Genomic DNA, 19,936 nt, shown 5'->3' with positions numbered 1-19,936 from the left:
AGTCTTGTGAGCCAGGTCAATGCAGTCCATGTTTGCTGTCCAGGGAGATAGAAAGAGCCCTCTGCAGTTATCTGTATTGTTTCAGCACAGGGAATTTGCATTCGTTACTCTACAATGCTATTAGTTTTGGGGAAGTCTGAGTAGCTCATCCTTTGAGCTAGGAATAAAGTCAGACCCATGGCGATGTTCAGAGCATCATCCTGCTTGCCCACCTTTTGTGAGTCACCACTGTGGGTATCCCACCAGGACAACGTATGGCACGTACAACTGGTATCCATGGGGTGAAGTGAGGTTTACTTCAGTCACATTGAACTTGGATGGTCAGGGAGACCTTTGCAGAGATGGCTTCGCAGGGGAGATCTGCATCTTGCACCCTCAGACAGGCTGCTGAGGACCTCTGCAAGCTGTTTTGCAGAGTGGAAAGCTCCAAGGGCAGGGCAATGGGTTTTGCACGTACAGCTGTTTATCAAAGAGAGAGGAAAACAAATTCATCCTAAAGATTCATGGGTTCGATTATTCTCATTTCTGTAGTTGAGCTTCAGTCACCTTCAGACTTTGAGAGACTGGATAAACATGCTGAAGTATTAGTTGTAAAAGACCAAAATCATAGTCTCTTGAGTTCCCTGGATACAGCAAGTGACCCTGAATGTCTTCAGATCCTCGTCAGAGACGGAGTTCTGGTCCATAAGCATTGCTTGGCCTGGAGGGAACCACCTCATTGTAACAGAACTCGAACATGCAGGTTAGGAAGCTTCAGCCTTTGCACCCACTGCTGCTGGGGGCTTGGGAGAGGCTGATGGAGGATGCTGCATTGCATCAAAGGCTATGAAAATCAAGGGAAATTTTTTCCCAGTTCTGCTTTTCTATGCAAGCCGCTGTGGTAACTGCAATGGGGAGACCCGAGACTGTAACTGCTGAGCACTGAGCTGCATCTCATTAGGCTCATTAAATTTATAACGGAGCAGGTCTTGGTGCTGTTGTCGTATAAACAACCGCAGGGAGAGTTGGCATGTCTGACGTGGCAGAGGGAGTGAACACATCACTCGACGGGTTGTGACTTGTCCAGCAAGAGAGAGATTTCCCTGCTTGGGAATTGCTGCCTCTGCCTCACGAGATGGTTGGTGATGATCATGCATTTGGGGTTTCTGATGAAAGCAGACTCTCTTAGCCAGAAATGCTCCCCCAGGCTACGCAGGGGGAATGGGGAAACAGCATTTGGATCCTAGAAGCTCCTCAGGGAGTAACAGACCAGCGACCAGCTCTGCCACATCTTCCCCCATGGTGGACCATGTCTGGGGCCCGTTTCTGGGCAGCACAAGGTCAAGGCACTGGGACAAAGCATGCTGCTTTGGCCCTTGTGCCAGTATTTCAAGACTAAATGTCGTTTTTCTTGATGAAAATCTTTTTCTGCAGTGTTTCTTTTAAATACAGGCCATTGATTTGCAGGGCAGGAGGTCATGGTGGCAGCAAAGATTTTGTCATCCCAGGGTGGGAGCCATGTGGTAGCTCCCACGTGTTATGCCTTCTCCAGCGGCTGCATCCCTGGATGAAGGGGATGGTTTGTTGGGGCTGTCCCCAGCTCGGATGGGTCAGTCCTGCCTGGGACAGCTTTAGGTGGAGCTGTTGGCCCTCTGCTTGTCACGGAAAACAAGTGGTAGAGCAGGTAGTCTTTTTTACCTGCAAAGCCACATCATGTCCACAGACGTCCCCAGGGAGGCTGCAGCCCAGCACCATCCAGGGTGGAAGAGAAGCTGACAGCAGCGAGTGCTGGAATTGAGATTTGCTGGCAGGGTTGGCTGGCTCCTGCTCTAAGCAAACAAAACGACCAGTGATTTAACTGAGACCTCTGTAACCCAACTTGGGTGTCTTGAAAGATGTCTTCAGCTTCTTGGGGCCATCAGTAGAATACTTGCTGCCTCTGGTTTTCTTCACCTGCCTTCCACTCAGCAGCTGGCAGAGAGAGAAAAAACAGTATGATTTGCATACTTTTGTTAGGTTTTGAGGCAAAGTGTTATTTTAGGCTTCTGCATTGATCTTTTGGCTGGTCTGGGATAAATTCAGGTGGTCCCTCATCCTCCTTTAAAGATTTCAAGCTTGATGTCTACTTCTGGTGCTGCATTTGTTCTTTTGCTATGAATTATCTCATGTCTTCACATTTAATTTTATCTCTGGTCCTATACAGTGTAAATTTCTCTCATGTTGGTATTGAAATATTTGAATGCAGGTTTTTATACTGGTGAATTTTCCATATATTTTTCCTCCAAATTAAATTTTTATCTCTGCTGCGTCATATTTTTTTTTCTATTATTTTAACAAAATAATGCGGAACAGATGAAAATGAGGGGAAAAATACTGCAGCTGATAGCTTTATACTTCACTACACAAAGTTCTTATCCCAGAGCTCAGGAATTTAGGGACAAAGTAACTCAATGTAAGGAACCAAGGATGCCCTTGAATTTCCATAAATATTCGCTTGTTCACTCGGAGCAAGGAGAAAAATAGTATCTTTGCGCTTGTAAGGTTGCTGTGTCAATGAAGCAAACAGAGGATTGTTGCATGACTCTTGAAGAGCCAAGATGCGATCCTGCAGGATCCTCTGGTAAGAGAGGATGCTTTGTGGAAATCATGGCAAAAGATGGAGGGAGGTAAGATGTCCTGGAGGTGACAGGATTTCCACTCTTTTCTCTGGGCTCTGGGCTAGATTGGCAGAGATTGACCAGCACATACTAATCCACCGGGGGTGAGCTGAATAAGTGTGCGTAAGAGTCCTCTTTTTTTATCAAAGTGAAAACATCACTACTATAAGCACGATTTTTGAGAAGTTCATCTGTACATCCATTTCCCACCCTTTGAGACTAGGATATTCCTGTTGACTGTACATGGGGAGTAAACAAGCACATCCATGCCGAAGAGGAGTTTGGTACTGAAAGAGCTTTTGAATTGTGGCTCCAGAAAACCGTTCCATTACATGAGGTGATGTGCAAAGCTGGTGGCAGGTGGGGAGCTTGGTGGGGGCTCAGCTTCTAACTCCCCAGTCCTAGGCGGCACCTCTGCATCTGCCATCCTGTCTTCCCTCAGCTCTCTACCAGAACGACTGGCATTTCAGTTATCAAATCCTCCAGAGTAAATATGTGATTTTTTCATGCACCTTTTGCTAACCCCTGGTGTGTTCTTCCTCCAGCGTACATACCGAATGCCAAAGGATATCCACGTTGAACCAGAGAAGTTTGCTGCAGAACTGATCAATCGTTTGGAGGAAGTACAAAAGGAACGTGAAGCAGAGGAGAAACTGGAGGAGCGCCTTAAACGTGTTCGAGCGGTTAGTAACCTCTTTACCTCTACCAGCCTGGGAGACTGTCTGCGTACTGTACACCACAGGGAGCTTTCAGCTGCTGTGGAAGCAACTGGGGCGACCACTTCCTGCTCCAACAGCCATGGTTATCACTTGCAAAGGGGCTTCTGGAGGCTCCCATTGCCCCAGGAGCTTCCACGGTGCTGTTTCCCCATCCATGCAGGGCTCTGTGAGCTCCAGCACTCCCTCCCTGCTGTAAGATACCAGCCATGGCACAGCAGTGCCCGCTTCTGCCACCAGTTAGGGGCTGTGGATGCTCTGTCTCGTCTTCTTCAGCACCCTTGCTCGCCTGAGAGCAATCCCTTCTGTGCAAGGATGGGGACTATGTCACAGGAATTCTCCCTCCGCTGTGGGGTTTTGTGTGATCCCCATTTCCTCTACAAATTGTAGCCAGGTGGCAGGTGATGTTATTGTTGGAGGTGTTTGTGTCTGCTATCAGGCCATTCCTACCACAACCAAAAGGGTTCTCCCCATCAGTGCCTAGCACATCCCTAGAAAACGTGGAACTGATCAGGTGTAGTATCCAAGAACCCTCTCCTGAGCAGAAAAACACACTGACTCCACATGGGTGGCTGGGGAGACGCAGCCCATGGCATGCTGTGAGCCCTGGTACCACTGGGGCCCTTCAGAGCTCGAGGACTTTGTAGATGAACCAAGGAAAGCGTGCAAGGCCTTTAGCTCCACCACAAGCTCCAAAAGGTAGATAATGATGTATTGGTCATCTAATATTACCTGTGTGAGCCACCCTGTTCAGCAGCATTCGCACCGTATCTTTTCTTCTGAGATACTGCATCTCATGGGTACCTGTCCATCTTGTGCTGGGGCTATAGGAGAGTGTTCAGAGGACACCACAGTGTTACGGAACCTTGCCAATGTCAGTGTAACTACAGCCCTGTGTGAAGAAATTACGGGTCTCTGCTGTTAATAGCTGCTGTGGCCCTGAGGCAAAGGCTCTGTGCTTAGTAACCCACAGCTCTCCCTTCAAGCAGAGGTATCGGTGCCTGGCTTGGCTAGCTCTGTGCTTTCAGAGGAGCCGAGTCTCTGGGGCTCCGGGGCAGACCCTGCAGCCCCGCTAGAGTAGTTTTAAATGTTCATCTAGTAGCTCTTTAAACAGAAAAGAGCTGTAAGTTGTCATATTCGCTTTGAATCACATCTGCATTTCAAATGCAGAGAAGTGAGGAAGGCAGAAGGATCTGTAAGGTTTCCTCCAGCTCCAAGCGTTTTCCAGCAAACTCCCTGCACCTCTGCATCCAGCATCCAGCCAGAAAAGGCCACCGAGGTGCTTTTGTGATTAGATTCCTGTTGTACTGGAATTTCTCTGGTTTTATCTGGTACCTATTGCTTTCTAAACAAAGCCAATGTAACTTGCAGCATTTTCTGCTAACATGGTCCTAGAGCACTCTTCTTCCTCCTCCTCCTCCTTCTCCCCCCTCCGTGGCTCTGTTGCAGCCCCCTCCTGTACCAGGCTACATTATGCCAGCCCTCTGCCTCCTTGAAGAAGCTGCCAGTAGCAATACCATAAAATCAGCAAATACCTATGTGCCAGAGAATAAATTTAAGTCTGTTTAAACACATTTTTGTGTGACTTAATCTATTTTTAAGCCCAGGACTCCCACTAATGCTATATATTAAACCTCTTTGCTGTCTCCAGAATGTACTTCATTGACTGTCTGGCATCTGGCATTAGCCATTCAGGAAAACTCAGAGTAAGCAATTGTAGCTTTTTTAGGTCAGCACTTGAGGTGCAGGAGCTGCTGGTATCAGCAAGAGGAGACCTTGAATCCTGATAGATCCCAGGGTTTTTTCCTTTGACCTGAACACGAGGACTTACAGGGTAACCTCTTACCGGGTCTGCATGGCTCGCTGAACAACAGCACAGGGAAAGCCATGAGCGTTAGTCACACTGGGCAGTTATCAGCTTAGCAGAGAAGCTGCAAGTATTTTGCAAAAGCTAGGAAAAAAGAATTTTTCTCCCCCATAGTGAGCTGCCTGCAGGTTCCCTTTCAAAGCCACATCATGCAGTAACATCGAGAAGAGGCATTTGATTTAAAGCCAAATGCCTGTTACTGAAAAGACTGTTAGGATTTCTGTTTTTCAAAAAAGACAAACTCTGAATTCATTAATTATTCTGAGCAGCATGGGAGAGTATTAAGAGGATATGCCCGCCTCTTTATTACTTTTTGAGTTGCTTCAGCCTCATGTCCATGCATGGAAGCTGCAGTATCGTATCGTACAGGTCAGTATCGTATCGTACAGATCACTGTGTCTTTGTCTGAACCAAGTGAATTGAAAATAAGCCAGGAGAAGAAGCCACCGCTGAGATTCTCACTATTTGAATATAAAACATTGCCTAGAGAGGGAAGTGATTTGCATGATGATCGAAAACACATTCATGGTTAGGTGAGCTATTTTGCCCTACCAACCAGCAGCTGCCTGATGGGTGGGACTGGGAGAAGGCAGAGGAGGAGGTTTGCAGCAGGGTATCACTTGCCCGTAGCTCATCAGTACAGATCTCAGCCTCCTGACTCAAAGGGAAGGGCACCCCCAGCCTTGTTGGAGAGTAAAAATAGCTCAGTAGACAGTCAGCAAAGTTGAAGTCTGCATGCTTCTAACTGCCGCTGCCTTTGGGAGCTGATGGAAGAGATTTCTGACAATATTATGTCAACAAAGCACCATCTAGTGGTTATGGCACCCGGGGCTTCCCCGCCTGGCGAGAGGCTGCACACGCCGCCAAGCTTAGCCCAGCAAAGCTCAGCTCACCGCGGCGAGATGCTGGGACGTGGCTCCAGAGCTTACACCATCCCTGTGCCCAGGAAAGTGGAGGAGGCTGCTCCCGGGCCCGCAGGTTTCTCTGGTGTACAGCACTGCAGTTACTGCTTCTTGCCTGTGCCTCCCTGATCATGTCCTTGTCTTGTCTTCCCTTTCTTCTGCCTGTGCCAGCCATAGGCAGTGCAAGGGTGCCCGATGGGCGGAGGGATGCAGGTTAGGCAGCGTGCTTGTGCAAGCTGGGTGCGGGCAGGTTTGGGTGGGAGGGAGGGATAAACTGTGATCGGGCAACTCGGGCAAGGAGCACCTCGCAACGCACCGGTGCATGTGGCTGAGCCAAGGCTTGACTGCCGTATCCGAAGTCCCACATTACGGTCCCAGTTTGGGCTGCCCCAGCCTTGTGCCATATATTGTTTTTTTCACTGTAGACTGGGCACGGGCAAAGATTCAGCAGAACTGGTGTCTGCAGCCTTGACTCGAACCTTTGCTCTGCTCAAGGAGAGAGGGCAGCTTGGGGTAGGCACCCCAGTTCCATCGTTTGCTGCCTTTTTCTCACTGTTGGGGCTTTCCTACCTGGTACAAGCCTGAGACCAGTGCTAGGGGATGGGAAGCCAGCTGAGGACCTGCCTGGGGTTGCAATCTCCTGCTTAGTGACATAGAGGAGCTGAGGCAAACTGAAAGAGAGCCAGTGTATCCCTATCCTTCCCTTAGCCCACCCTGATCTCAGTCTTGGAGCAAAGCAAAGTACCAGGTCCCAGTTTTCTGCAAAATGGAGATCCAGGCAGCCAGAGGGTTTCCCAGATCTCAGGCACCTGTTTGGCTGAACCACCCCAGGCTGTCACTCTCATGCCACCCTGCTCCAGTGTGACAGCACTGCCGGAGCTCTGGGCTCCGAGCAGAAAGGACACGCTGCCATTCCTCAGAGATCTGTGCTAGGGTCAGGTCTTCTCCTGCACATTAGTTGGCGTTTAAAGCCAAGAGTTTTCCAGAAAGTAGGTACCAGCTCTAAAAGCCTCACAAGTGCTGAGCGTATCATTGGGTTTTCATGAACTGCTAATAAATGCTTACCCCGGTGGCAGGGGTTTGGTCAGCACACGCTTCATCTTTTCTTGTCCCTGACCTGGGTGCCCAGGGATGGCAGTTGGCAGGCCGCAGCGTTGTGGCTGTAGATGAAAGGTGCCTCTGAAGTTCTTCAAAGCAATTTGGTAGAAAGTGGTGTGGTGGGCCCTCCAGATGTGGGCATCATGTCACACCCCCAGGCTTGCAGCGCCCACGCCCTTGGCACTTCCAAAGCCTGGCATTGTCCCTGCTTCAGCTTTAAACCCCCAGGTGTGACACTGGGAGGAAGTCTGTTATTTGCTTTCTTGCTGTGTGGTTGGCAGCTGCAACTTTGAAGCTGGTTAGCAAGTGATGGATGATGACATCTGACAGGCAAAGTTGATGGGAGTCAGTGTTTTCTAGCAGATGCGTTTTATCTGTGCTGCAACTGATTTCTTTACTGTGCCAAAGGAGGAAAAGAGAGCAGCATTAAAGGACTCAGTGGAATCCTACTTATGTAATTAAAAAAAAATAGGAAACCCGACTTCCAATAAAGAAACTTCATAAATATCTGAGTTTATGTTGGAGCGTAAAGTAGTTTGTCAACATCAAAACCGTGGCTGTCAGCATGGAGGAGTTTTGTTCTTCCTGGCAAGAACTTAAAGAGTCGCTAGCAGGGTGTCCTAGACCATTGTGAACTACAAGAACAAGCAGTTAGTTCCAACCCATTTCTTTATCTGCATGAAATGTTTCACTCCAGCCTTAGCATGCTCGAGAGAAATCGGTGTTTGATTTTCAAACCCATTTGTGCTGCTGTTGACTTTAAGTTGCTCCCTCCTGTTACAAGCCCGCTGTTGTCTTTGCCTTGCAAAATAGTCATTCAGGTGAGAACCAGGGGACTCAGGAACTGTTCGGCTGCATATCCTGTAGCTTCGGACTTTGTCTGATGGGTTTTGATGGTGCTTTACCAAATTCTCGCAGGAAGTCACAGGAATGGTGTGGTATGGTGTGTCTTGGCTGCTGGTTGTTACAGAACACCTTCAAGGGGCTTAGGGAGCGTTTGAATAAGGTTCTGCCCACTCATAAATCCGATTGAGTTGTTGCGCTAGTCAGAAAGCTGCATCTGTAAAGCCTGGTTGTGATGCGTGGGCTGCCTGTCAGAGGTTGCCTCAGTCTCTTTGGGTAATGCATGGAGACCCTTGCTAATGGTGGCTCAAAAAGCAGGTGCAGAGGCCTGAGCAGCTCTGCTCGGTAGCAGCAGGACTGCACAGGGTTGGGTTAGGAAGCTTTCTGCAGGAGGGTGGCACGGTCTGGGGCAGGTCTCCAGAGGGGCTGTGGATCTCCACCTTGAAGGGTTTCAAGATCTGGCTGGACTAAGGCAGGCCTGACTCAAGGGTTGGCAGCAGTCCTGCTGTGAGCAGGAGGTGGGACCAGGGACGCCTTTCACCACTCTGCTGTCATTCTCTGATTGTCCCCGGTTTCTTGCAGGAAGAAGAAGGTGAGGATGCAGATATCTCTTCTGGTCCCTCAGTCATTAGCCACAAGATGCCTTCCGCCCAAGCCTTTCATCACTTTGCTCCTCGTTACTCTGAGATGGGCTGTGCTGGGATGCAGATGAGAGATGCCCATGAAGAAAACCCGGAAAGCATCCTCGATGAACACGTACAACGCGTGATGAAAACACCGGGCTGCCAGTCTCCAGGACCTGGCCGCCACTCTCCTAAGCCACGGTCCCCAGAAAGTGGCCACTTAGGAAAGCTGTCAGGGACACTAGGAACAATTCCTCCAGGGCACGGCAAGCACGCAACAAAATCAGGAATGAAACTGGATGCAGCTAACTTATACCACCATAAACACATCTACCACCACATCCATCACCACAGCGTGATGAAACCAAAAGAGCAGATTGAGGCCGAGGCCACGCAGCGAGTGCAGAACAGCTTTGCTTGGAATGTAGATTCACATAACTATGCAACAAAGTCACGAAACTACACTGAAAACTTGGGCATGGCCCCTGTCCCCATGGACTCTTTAGGCTACAGGTGAGTCAAGGCGACACCCAACAGGAGTCCCAGAGCCGTGGCTTCTGTAGGACTTCTTCATAAACAGGCTGTAGCATTGGTGAAACAGTGGCTGAACCACATTTTCTTGTGAAAGTCTATGGTGGGACATGGTTTGGGGGCCTCCCACTGCTCTTCCCCTCCAGAAATAGATATGTCCCCTGATAACCCTTATAGACCCCTTTTCACTCTGAGATCTGGTGCTGAAAGACACCCTCTAACCTGGATTTTTAACGGCCTTGGTTGTAAAGTAGGTTTTCTGCTCCTTAAGGCAGTGGAGGTGTTTAGAAATTGCAGATGCCGGTCTACTTCCCCATGCCTCAGGAGCTGCTAAGTATAGGGTTGTGTCTCAGGGTCTGGGTGACAGAAACCAGTCCCCTAACGTGTTTGTGAGAGGACAAAACAGCCCTCCTTACTGCAAGGCCTAACCCATTCACCAGAAGGGCTCCTTTCTCTTCCTAACAAAACAACAGACACTGCGGTGTTGCCGTAGCATCCTGTCCCAAGGGGATGTTCTCTGGGGTAGTTAGTGCTCAGAAGAGACATTTTGCTGCCTTACGGGCTTTTGCCCATCTTTCCTTGGCTGTTTGAATTCCTCCATCCCCTCCCTGCTGAGGGGACAGGACGAAGCTCCTTCTCCACTGCTGTGGGTTTTGCTAGTGCTTTTACTGGATGACTGCAGAGGTGGCGGCGGAGCTCGGGGCTGTCTGGGGTGAGGGATGGTGATGCAGCAGCCACAGGGGAGGGCTGTGCTCGCCCTGAGCGTGGCTGGCTCCCCAGGGCTGTGGGTGCAGGTATGTTGCTTTGCAGCGTACCAGGGGTCTGATATTTAGTGAAGGCAGGAGGCTGGGTCTGCAGCAGGCAGGACCGGCGTTCAGAGCAGGGGGGCAGAATGCAGAGGCAGCTGAAGCAAACTGCTCTCCAGAGAGGGAGAATCACTTAAATCTGCCCAGTTTCCATAGGGAAAGGGCTGTTAGTGCTTCAACAGAGCATGAGCGTGACCATGCTGTGTCAAGCCAAAGCCCTGTCTAGATACAGGACTTCTCTCTAGCACTGACTACAGCATCTATTTAAGGGGATTATAAGAGGGCACATTCAGAGTTGTCCTTCCTCTGGTACATACTCACAGTTCCTGACAGTCCGCAGGTTAGGAGCTTCACAAGACGAGGTTATATCCGAACAATCTTGTTTGGCAGCCAGCAGTCTCTTGCAGTGGCTCGTCTGGCTCCTTGTTGAACCCATCGGGGTTGCTGGCCCCCCAGCCTCCTGCAGCCGTGTCTGCATTGATTACAAGCTGCAGGAAAGGACTTTTTTTGGGGGTTTTGTTCACACTGAACCTGCTGCTGGAGAATTTCATTTAATGCCCACTAGTCCTTACGTGGGGAGAAGCAGAGAAGTTGTCAGTTTGCCCTGCCTTTGTAGATCTTCAGCAATCCCTCTCCAGATATTTTTTTTTTAAAAAATGTCAGCAAAGCTGCCTGAGGGCCTGGTGGTCCTCTATGGTGTTGAAGTTATTTTTCCTGTGCGTGTTGGTGAGCACGCAGAAGCAGAAGTAGGGAGGTCCTATGGAGTAAAGCAGGTGGGTGATTAGGACAATGGGGGTCCCATGAAATTTACAGGCTGTGGCAACAACAGGCCAGCACGGGTGAATTCTGCATGGCCTCGTGAGTGTGGGGCTGCTGTGCTGCTCACATGGGCATGCGTGTGGGCAAGGAGTGGCGGGGTTTCTGTAGGAACCTTTGCTGCAGCCATAAGCATAGCCAGAGTGTCACCTTCTGCCTGGTGTCCATCTGGCTACAGTGTTTGAGGTAGCTGGGCTTCCCAGTGCACGAGAGCCTGCAGAGGGCAGCCCACCCCACTAGATGTGATCTTCCACCATGGTGTGAAGCCGTGGTTCAAGTCGGGGTGAGAAACAAATGCTGGGTATGGCAGATCAGCAGTTTGGGGTATCGGTGAATCTGGGGCTGATGGGGAGGACCCAGGTTTTAAGCAGTGGTCTGGTGTGGAGAGTCAGCCAACAGATTGCAGCACCAGGATGAACCTCCTGCTCTGAGCAAAGAGCTGGGGGTTTAACACAACCCTTCGTGTGGCGGATCTTCTTGCCACATTGTCATGATTTGTTTGCCCAGAGGAGAAGCTCCCTTTCCCCACAGGTGGCTGGATGGAGAAGCTTGCTGTGCTTAGGTCTAGCCAGTCTTACTCTTAGCCTCAACTGTGGCACAGTTGGTTTGAGCTATGGTAGAGCCAGGAGGCTGTGGAAGGCAGCCAGGGCCACATCTGTACTGCAGGAGCACCAGACCCTAGCAGGGCTGAAGGTGTCTGGAGATAGACGTGTCCATCCTCTGCCATGGTCTGCGGTGGTTTGGCTTAGGCAAAGCGCTAATGTCTCAAGCTTTGTTCTTGCAGTGGGAAAGCAAGTCTGCTCTCAAAAAGAAATGTTAAGAAGACCGATTCAGGGAAAAGTGATGGTGCCAACTATGAGATGCCAGGATCTCCTGAAGACGTGGAGAGAAACCAGAAGATCCTTCAGTGGATCATAGAAGGAGAGAAGGAGATCAGCAGGCATAGGAAAACAAACCATGGGTAAGGGCTGGCAGAGCAAGGGGGCTTCACGCTGTTGTATTGCATCCCCTGCACAAGGCCTGTGTGTCTGGGCAGTCTGCCTTGTTTCTGGAGATCTTGGAAAGATGAGAATCCACCAGGCACAAGGGTTTAGACCCTTTGGAGACTGAGAATTGCTCGAGGGCTGTAAGGGCTGTTTTTTCTGAAGGATGACTTCTGGTCACGGGGGAGGTTGCAGCCCCAGGGGAATCTCACTAATTGCTGCTATGGTTCCAAGGTGGAGAACGCGGCACACAGTAGGCAGTATTTTTCCTTTAAGCATTTGCTTGTATGTAAATGCCTGTTACTCCTGCAAGGTGCTGATAGAAATGTCAGACCTGCTGTGCTTTAGCCGTTGGTCCCGAGTAAGCAGTTTAGCACAGCTCAGAGTTGCCCAGCATTTTGGCTTGTGGGGAGCATCCTCTGGGATGGCCCCACCTGCCTGGAGTGGAGCCAAGGACATGGCTGCCTTGGGAGTTTCTCTGTTGTCAAACATCTCCTGTAGGCACCGATCCTTAATCCCTGTCTGGTCAGTCTGGCAAAATAACGGCATGTGCAGGGTGTTGATGAGAGGGATCTGGAGTCTCTCATCCCCTTTGACACAGCTGTGCTGGAGGCTCAGTGGTGAAACTGCTGGTGGTTTCTTCTCTTGCTTGATGGTAGAGGCCAGGGCAGGTTGCACTGCAGGCAGCTGGGGCCAAGTGCCAGGGCCATGGGCAGTGCCAGGCCACCATGAAGTCAGGCAGGCAGGTTCTGCCACCAGAGCTGGGGAAGAATGAGCACATCTCTGCAGCATCCCCTTCCCTGGAGAGGCCAACCAGCAGCTCATGGAGAAGCTCCCAGACTGGGAACGTTGTCAGCACATGGGAGGGCATCTTGTGGGGGAATGTCACAAATGGTCGAGCTGCCTTTTGCTGGATTTATTTTCAGGTGTTGTGGACTTGATGAGAGCCCTTAAACAGATTTGTGGGCTTTGTGTCAGGGTTGGGTTGCTCACCCTGTCTCAGGACTTGCTGTCCTGAAATGTTCTCTAGGCGCGGATGGTGCTCCCCTCTCCCTTGGAAGCCGTGCTGTAAGGAGCTTCCCAGTGGTGCCCATGTCCAGCTGCAGAAGCTGTAGGTTCATTTAGGAGTGACTCTGTGCCTGTGCAAAGTGACTCAGTGGTCCATGTAAAACCTTTGTGTTTGTGTGTAGCTCTTCAGGTGCTAAGAAGCAGCTGTCCCATGATATGGTCCGACCCCTCTCCATTGAACGGCCTGTTGCAGTGCATCCATGGGTCAGTGCCCAGCTCCGAAACATCGTCCAGCCTTCTCATCCCTTCATCCAAGATCCTACCATGCCGCCCAATCCAGCCCCCAACCCTCTCACCCAGCTGGAAGAAGCTCGCAGGAGGTTGGAGGAGGAGGAAAAAAGGGCTGGAAAACTCCCCCTTAAACAAAGGTATGTTGATGGGGTCTGACTGTGTGTGGGAGGCAAGGGGGAGACTGCCCTGAAGGTGGGCAGCTGAAGGAGATGTCCATGTCCTCTGCTCTGGTCTCCAGCTCCCAGCACCAACTGGGTTGAGGCACATGCAGGGGGGTCAGAGAAATCTGCCTCAGTCCCTCTGACACGCTGGTGCGAATGCCAAAACCCATTTTGAGGGCTTGGGCTAGTGGTTTGTGGATGGAGAGGCTGGAAATGCTCCTGGCAGGGTGTGGAAGAGGCTGCTGAGAGCTTGAGGAGGAGCTGGGCTGGGGAAGCCTGCGTAGAAGGGGCTTGGTACTTGGTACGGGAGAGCTCCCTCCCCTGGTACTTGCTGACTGTCCATTAATTCACACTAACGATGATTTCAAAGCTTGGTGCAGGAGGAGAATTCAGCAGGACGCAACAGAATTGAGTGCAGTAGAAGCATATGTATTTGCTCTTTATCTCCCCCAGGCTTCTGAAAAAGTTTGCTCGTGGCATCTGGATGAGAGCACTGCACTGTAGTCCTGCTGCAGCAGCACTGACTTGCTGCATGGCCATGCATCTTTTTGTGACTCAGCTTAATGCCTGTTGTGGAGCTCATTCTCCTGCTCCTGTGTTCTCTTTCGGGGAACATTATTTGCAAGTGACATGGAGCTCCCAGATTAAAAGCATTTTGGAAGTGCTAGATAATTACTGTTAACAGCTAAAAGCACTTTGTCCATTAAAAACCTTTCACAGCCTTATAGCTGTCTTCCAAAAACTTGAAACTTTGCAGTCTGACTCTTACAAACAAAAATGTAATTTAAAAAAGAAACTCTTAATTGCCGAGCTCCAATTATTTTTGCTTGCAGTGACCATGTAGCAGACTTCTGCGTATTTATGTCAGAGTATTGATTGAAAGCCAGGTAATTAGAGGGCTCTTCCAAGTCAGGGTAAGCCAAGTTTATTCGATCTACCTTTCAGTTGATGTAATCGGATAGGGTTTATTAGTAAAAGTCACTTATAGTCATATTAAATTCATGCACCTTCCCCAGAAATGTCTAGATGCAGATACACACTTTGGAAACACCAACATATGCTATATGCATATGCAATTAATACTCTTAATAATAATTTGGCATGTGTTGTAAGTGTAGCTTTTGTAGAAACCTCATGGCATTGTGGTAAATGCCAGGCAGACCAGCGAGAGGAAGGCTGAGCAGTCCCAGGGCTGGGCTGCTCTGCCTTCGCTGCCACTCCATGAGGTCTGGCTCTTCTCCCGGTGGTGCAAGGATCCCCCTGACCTGCCCCAGGCATGGAAAACCAGGGAGCCGTGTTCACTGGCAGGGAACTGCTCAGGAAAAGCAAATGTGCCTATGTCCAGTAGCAGGCAGGAATGAGTGCAGCGGTCCCCAGGGAACCAAAGGTTTCTGGATATTGAAAACTCTCTGCTGGATTTTGACAGGATTGGGTGCTCTAGCTTGAAGCATGCCTGAGCTAGCAGCTTGTTGGAGAGCTCCTGCTATGGTTAGCACAGAGGTCTCCCTGAAAATAGACCCCACAGCTCTCCTGAGAGCAAAGGAGAAACAGAGCGGGGAGCTATGTGTAAACACCATTTATTTCAGTCGGGAGCTTTGAAGAGCTCTGGGAAAAGGGAGCTGGTGTCGCAGGTTTGTTGGCAGCCTTGGGCAAGCACAGTGCCGACGGCAGCAGAGGTGGAGGTGAGCCTGGAGGTGTCCTTGGGGCACCGGCTTGAGCTGCCTGCAGGAGGAGAGTGCAGCGTGCCAGCTTTGTATGGCCAAGCTGACCTGGCCAGCACGGTTACCCGGCTCACCAACCACCCTCCTCCAGCACAGCCTTCCCCAGCTAGCTGCCTGCTGCCCTGGCTGGGGTGCCAGCAGCCCCACTCCCCCCCAGCACCGCCCTGCTAGAAATAAAGGAGGCGCCTGCAGTGCCTGTGCTGGGAATCACAAATATTCTTCCAGAAACCACACTTCTACTGCAGAAAAAGCCTTTCTCTCCCTATACCACAACATTTGGAGGGACGTTGAGATAGTTACCTGGCTGCTGCTAGCAAGCAATGCAGGATTAAATGTCCAGTACTGAAGGAGATCCAGTATGCCCAGCATTGGTGTCCCAGTGACCATCATGCTTCTTCCATGTACAGCCAGGTTTTGAGTCATTTTCTGTATCTCAGTGTCACAGTTCACTTATGTTTGCAGCTGGATAAAGTAATTAGTATAGCCCTTCAGCGAAAAGATTTTTGCAAGCAGTGTTGGTGTGATCTCAGTTTGGAATTAATGGGGTTGGGCCAAGCCTGGAAGAGGAGCAGAAAAATGTGGCAGAAATTCTGCACCCAGCAGAAATATGGCTGGGGACACCTCCCAAGGTAACATCTGCTGGGTGCATTTCAGGCTTTCCAAAACACCCCAGCCCCAGGGCTGAGTTGGAGTGAGCTGGGCACTTCATCTCTGCGTCGCAGCAAGGTTGGATTGGTGCTGTAACCTAGACTCAGCTTTCTTGTCACAGCACCACTGGGCTTTATGGCTAAAGAAATCAGGACTGGAAAGCAGATGCGATAAGTCTGATGCGCGCTGCCATTTCCTTACTGGATAACATTTTGTGCTTGTGACAAATGCAGCAAAGGGAGGTGATCCCAGAAAGGCAGGGTGGTGGTACCTGGCTGTGTTTCTGGGTCACACTGCCACCGAGGCGATGGGTGCAGGTGGAAGCTTTAATGAGGCAGGGCTCAGAGGTGGTCTGGTAGCCTGCTTGAGTAAGCCATGGTCCCAGGAGAACTCTTGGCAATGACGGAAGCAGAGACAGTTGTGTTGTCTCATTCTCCTGAGATGAGCTCTTGGAAAATTACATTTCAGTGATTCTGTATTGATCAGCTCTGCTTTAGCCTGCTAGAGATCAGTGGCTGCAGTTTGGGATGTGTGTGTATTCTGCTCCTGGGAGCAGTGGGCAGGGACTCTGGAGCACAGGTAGTTTTTCCATCAGTCCTCCCAGTCAAAGGGAAGGGGTTTGGAAGGGCCACTCGAATCTGGCAAATCAGCAGATGGTTATGGGACTGGTGCCACAAGCAGCGGTTCGACTGTGGGATTCGCTTTGAGAAACCTGGTCGTCTGGGGGCTGGCAGGGTCCATCTGTTAGGGAAAGGGAAAAGCATCTTTGGTCCCAGGCTTGGCAAGCCGGTGAAGAGAGCTTTAAACTAAAGTTGCCAGTAGAGGGGAACCTCAGTCCATCCCACTCCTACAAGTTCGATGCCAGTGCCAGCAAGAGATGCCCAGAGCCTGGAGAGGGATGGCAGGGCAGCAGGAGAGCATCTGAAGAGCACCACAGAGGAATTCCAGCCACTCCAGCCGGGAAGTCAGCATCGGGGGCCCAGCTTGAAAGCCTCTGTGAGACTGCACGTAGCATGGGGAATGAATAAGAGGAGTTAGAGATGTGCGCATGCCTGCAGGGCTGCAACCTTATTGGCATCACGGAGATGCGGTGGGATGGCTGCTGTGACTGGAGGACAGTTAGCCTGGGAGGAATACATAGGAATTGTCCGAGCAGCCAGGGACCAGGTTAGGCAAGCTGAAGCCCTGATAGAATTGTATCTGGCCAGGAACATGGAGGGCAACAGGAAAAGCTTCTGTAAGTACGTTGGTGATAACAGGAAGCCTAGGGAAACTGTGAACCCTCTCCAGAAGGAAGCAGGAGACCTGGCTACCTGGGACACGGAGAATGCTGAGGTACTCTGTGACTTTTTTGCCTTGGTCTTTACTGGCAAGTGCTCCAGCCACTGCCCAAGTCACCGAAGGCAAAGGCAGGGACTGGGAGAATGAAGAACCACCCACCATAGGTGAAGATCTGGTTCAAGGTCATCTAAGGAACCTGAAGCTGCACAAGTCCATGAGCCTTGATGAGATGCATCTGCAGGTCCTGAGGGAACTGGTGAATGAAGTTGCTAAGCCACTGTCTGTCGTATTTGAGAAGTTGTGGCAGTTTGAAGTTCCCATGGACTGAAAAAGGGGAAACACAACCCCCATTTTTAAAAAGGGAAAAAAAGACCCGGGCAGCTACAGGCCTGTCAATCTCACCTCTGTGTCTGGCAAGATCATGGAGTAGATCTTCCTGGAAACTATGCTAAGGCACGTGGAAAATAAGGTTATTGCTCACAGCCAGCATGGCTTCACCAAGGGCAAATTGTGCCTGATGGATTGTGTCCTGCACGTGGGCCGGGGCAGTGCCAGGCACAAATACGGGCTGGGTGGAGAATGGATAGAGAGCAGCCCTGAGGAGAAGGACTTTGGGGGTGTTGGTTGACAAGCTCAACATGACCCGACAATGTGCACCTGTGGCCCAGAAAGTCAACCACACCCTGGGCTGCATCACCAGCAGCGTGGCCAGCAGGTCGAGGAGGTGATTCTCCCTCTCTGCTCCACTGCTGTGAGACCCCACCTGCAGCGCTGCGTCCAGCTCGGGGCCCCCAGCATAAGAAGGACATGGACCTGTTGGAGTGAGTCCAGAGGAGGCCACAAAGATGCTCAGAGGCTGGAGCCCCTCTGCTGTGCAAACAGGCTGAGAGAGCTGGGGTGGTTCAGCCTGGAGAAGAGAAGGCTCCCGGGAAACCTTACAGCAGCCTGCCAGCGCCTAAAGGGGGCTTACAAGAAAGCTGAGGACAGACTGCAGGACAGGGGGGAATGGCTTTAAACTGAAAGAGGGTAGATTTAAATGAGAGAGAAAAAAGAAATTCCGCACTGTGAGGGTGCTGAGGCGCTGGCCCAGGCTGCCCAGAGCAGCTGTGTGTGCCCCATCCCCGGCATGTCCAAGGCCAGGCTGGACGGGGCTGGGAGCAACCTGGGCTGGTGGGAGGTGTCCCTGCCCGTGGCAGGGGGCTGGGACTGGGTGATCTTTAAGATCTCCTCCAACCCAAACCATTCTGTGATTCTATGATTTATAGCACAAGCAGGGGCATCCAAAGCCATGGAGGTTGTTTAGAACTCTAGCTCTGTGAAGCAGTGCAGAGTTTCTGCTTTTGGGCATCATTTTCAGGCACATCTCTGCTCTGGGAAGAGGTGAGCCCTGGAGCCAGGCTGAGCACGTTCAGCAACAGCCTTTCAGGGCTGAACTACACAGTGGCAGGAGGAGGAGGAAGGACGCTGCCGGCCACCAGCATGGTCCCCCTCTTGCTCCTGCCAGGCTGAGCTAAGCGGCATCTTTTCCATCTCCCCAGGCAAAGAACGGCAGCCCTGGGGGAACCGGCTTTGCTGCCTGCGCAGAGCATGTCGCTGTGTCCCCAGGTCCCCAGGCACACAGTAGCTCTCTTAGTCATGACTTGTTCCTAGCAGGATTAAGAGAAGCTCAGGGACTTTGAGGTTTTCCAAACCCCTTCAATTAACTTCTGGCTTGCAGGGTTCACAGAATTTGCCTGAATTTATGACCCATTTTTACTTTAAATGTCGTGGGGTTTTTTCCCAAGGATGACTCAATTCCTTAATGTTTTTCTAGCTAAAGGGCATCCTGTGCTTTGATATGGGGATGGGAGAAGCTCCGAGAGCTCTGCTGGCACCGGGGTGGACCCTTGCCTCTCAGGATGCTGCATCTTCTCCCAAGGTCTCCCAGGCAGAGCAGGCACCAGGAAGGTCGTTCAGTTGAACTTTAGACCTCTCTTGCTTGTAGAAAGCGGTGAAAAGATTGTGTCTGGTCTTGGTTTGCAATGCCAATGTTTATGTGGGCATGCCATTAAAAAGGCACGCTGCCTGCAAGCCAGTGTTTAAAGGTTAAGGTCGGAGTCATTTCCAAAACGGCGATTACCTCATCTGCTTGGCGAATTCTGTTTTTTATAGCAACTTTCCAGTCATGTAAATACAAAATCATCTTTTTTATCCACCATACTTTTAAAATAATTTTTTTAAGCTGCCAAATTTTTTTTATGTGACTTTGAAAGGGAAGGCTGCCTCTGGCTTATACCACACATGCCAAGTTACCAATTTGTGTAGGCTGCTCTGATGTTTGTGCAGCATTTACGGCACCCCAGATGAAAGGTCTTTCAGAAAGGCAAAGTACCCAGAGTTTTATTATTGCTGCTTTTGTCTGCCTCTGAAGATGGGGTTAGGACTGGGCTGATGCTTTTGGTCCCACATAGCAGAACCCCGGTGTGTGGGCTGGAAGCAGAGACCAGACCAACATTCTGAGAGTTGCAAAAACACAGGAAATTTAAAGTCACTGGGGTTTTGGAGCTGGCAACTGCCTTGCCACCCTGCACAGACAGGATAGGCAGTGAAGCCTGCGGGGCATGCCCCGCTGGGAGCTCCATCCCCTCCGACCTCTATCTACAGTGGGAGAAGTGCCCAGGGGAGCCGTGGGGAGCAGGAGCAGTCCTGTCTGCACAGCCCTGCAGATGTAGGTTAGCAGAAAGCCATGCTGAGCTATTGTGGCCATGGCAGCCATAATCCCAGGCCGTGTGAGCGGTGTGTCCATTATCATCCCCACGCGTGTTTCTGGCCCTGTGTGCTTGGTGCACACCAGGAGTGTGCTGATGGTGACCTGGGTCTGCTGCCGTCGGCCGGGGATGCTCAGCCTTGCCCAGAGCTTACCAGTGTCTCCCTGAGCCAGTGGTACTGTGGGAAGGGCCATGACCTCTCAAAGCCTCGGGGTGGGTTTCTTCAGTGTGAAGGGGCTGAGCTAGAACCTGTGCCCT

The 19,936-nt window shown here is 50.8% G+C and overlaps 1 protein-coding gene across 2 annotated transcripts in view; it reads left to right on the top strand.

The window, feature by feature from the left end:
- Positions 1–19,936, top strand: part of AXIN1 (axin 1) — a 76,511-nt gene that overhangs the window by 53,435 nt on the left and 3,140 nt on the right. The window contains exons 5-8 of one of the 2 annotated variants that reach the window (XM_037385325.1): positions 3,182–3,319; positions 8,645–9,198; positions 11,623–11,799; positions 13,012–13,257. In XM_037385325.1, coding sequence (XP_037241222.1) covers positions 3,182–3,319; positions 8,645–9,198; positions 11,623–11,799; positions 13,012–13,257 — 1,115 coding nt within the window. The remainder of the gene's footprint in view (positions 1–3,181; positions 3,320–8,644; positions 9,199–11,622; positions 11,800–13,011; positions 13,258–19,936) is intronic. The other variant, XM_037385326.1, reaches the window with a different exon arrangement.

The sequence above is a fragment of the Falco rusticolus genome, chromosome 4 (assembly GCF_015220075.1).
Source record: "Falco rusticolus isolate bFalRus1 chromosome 4, bFalRus1.pri, whole genome shotgun sequence".
Classification (NCBI taxonomy): domain Eukaryota; kingdom Metazoa; phylum Chordata; class Aves; order Falconiformes; family Falconidae; genus Falco; species Falco rusticolus.
This window is presented reverse-complemented; position numbering and strand designations above follow the sequence as displayed.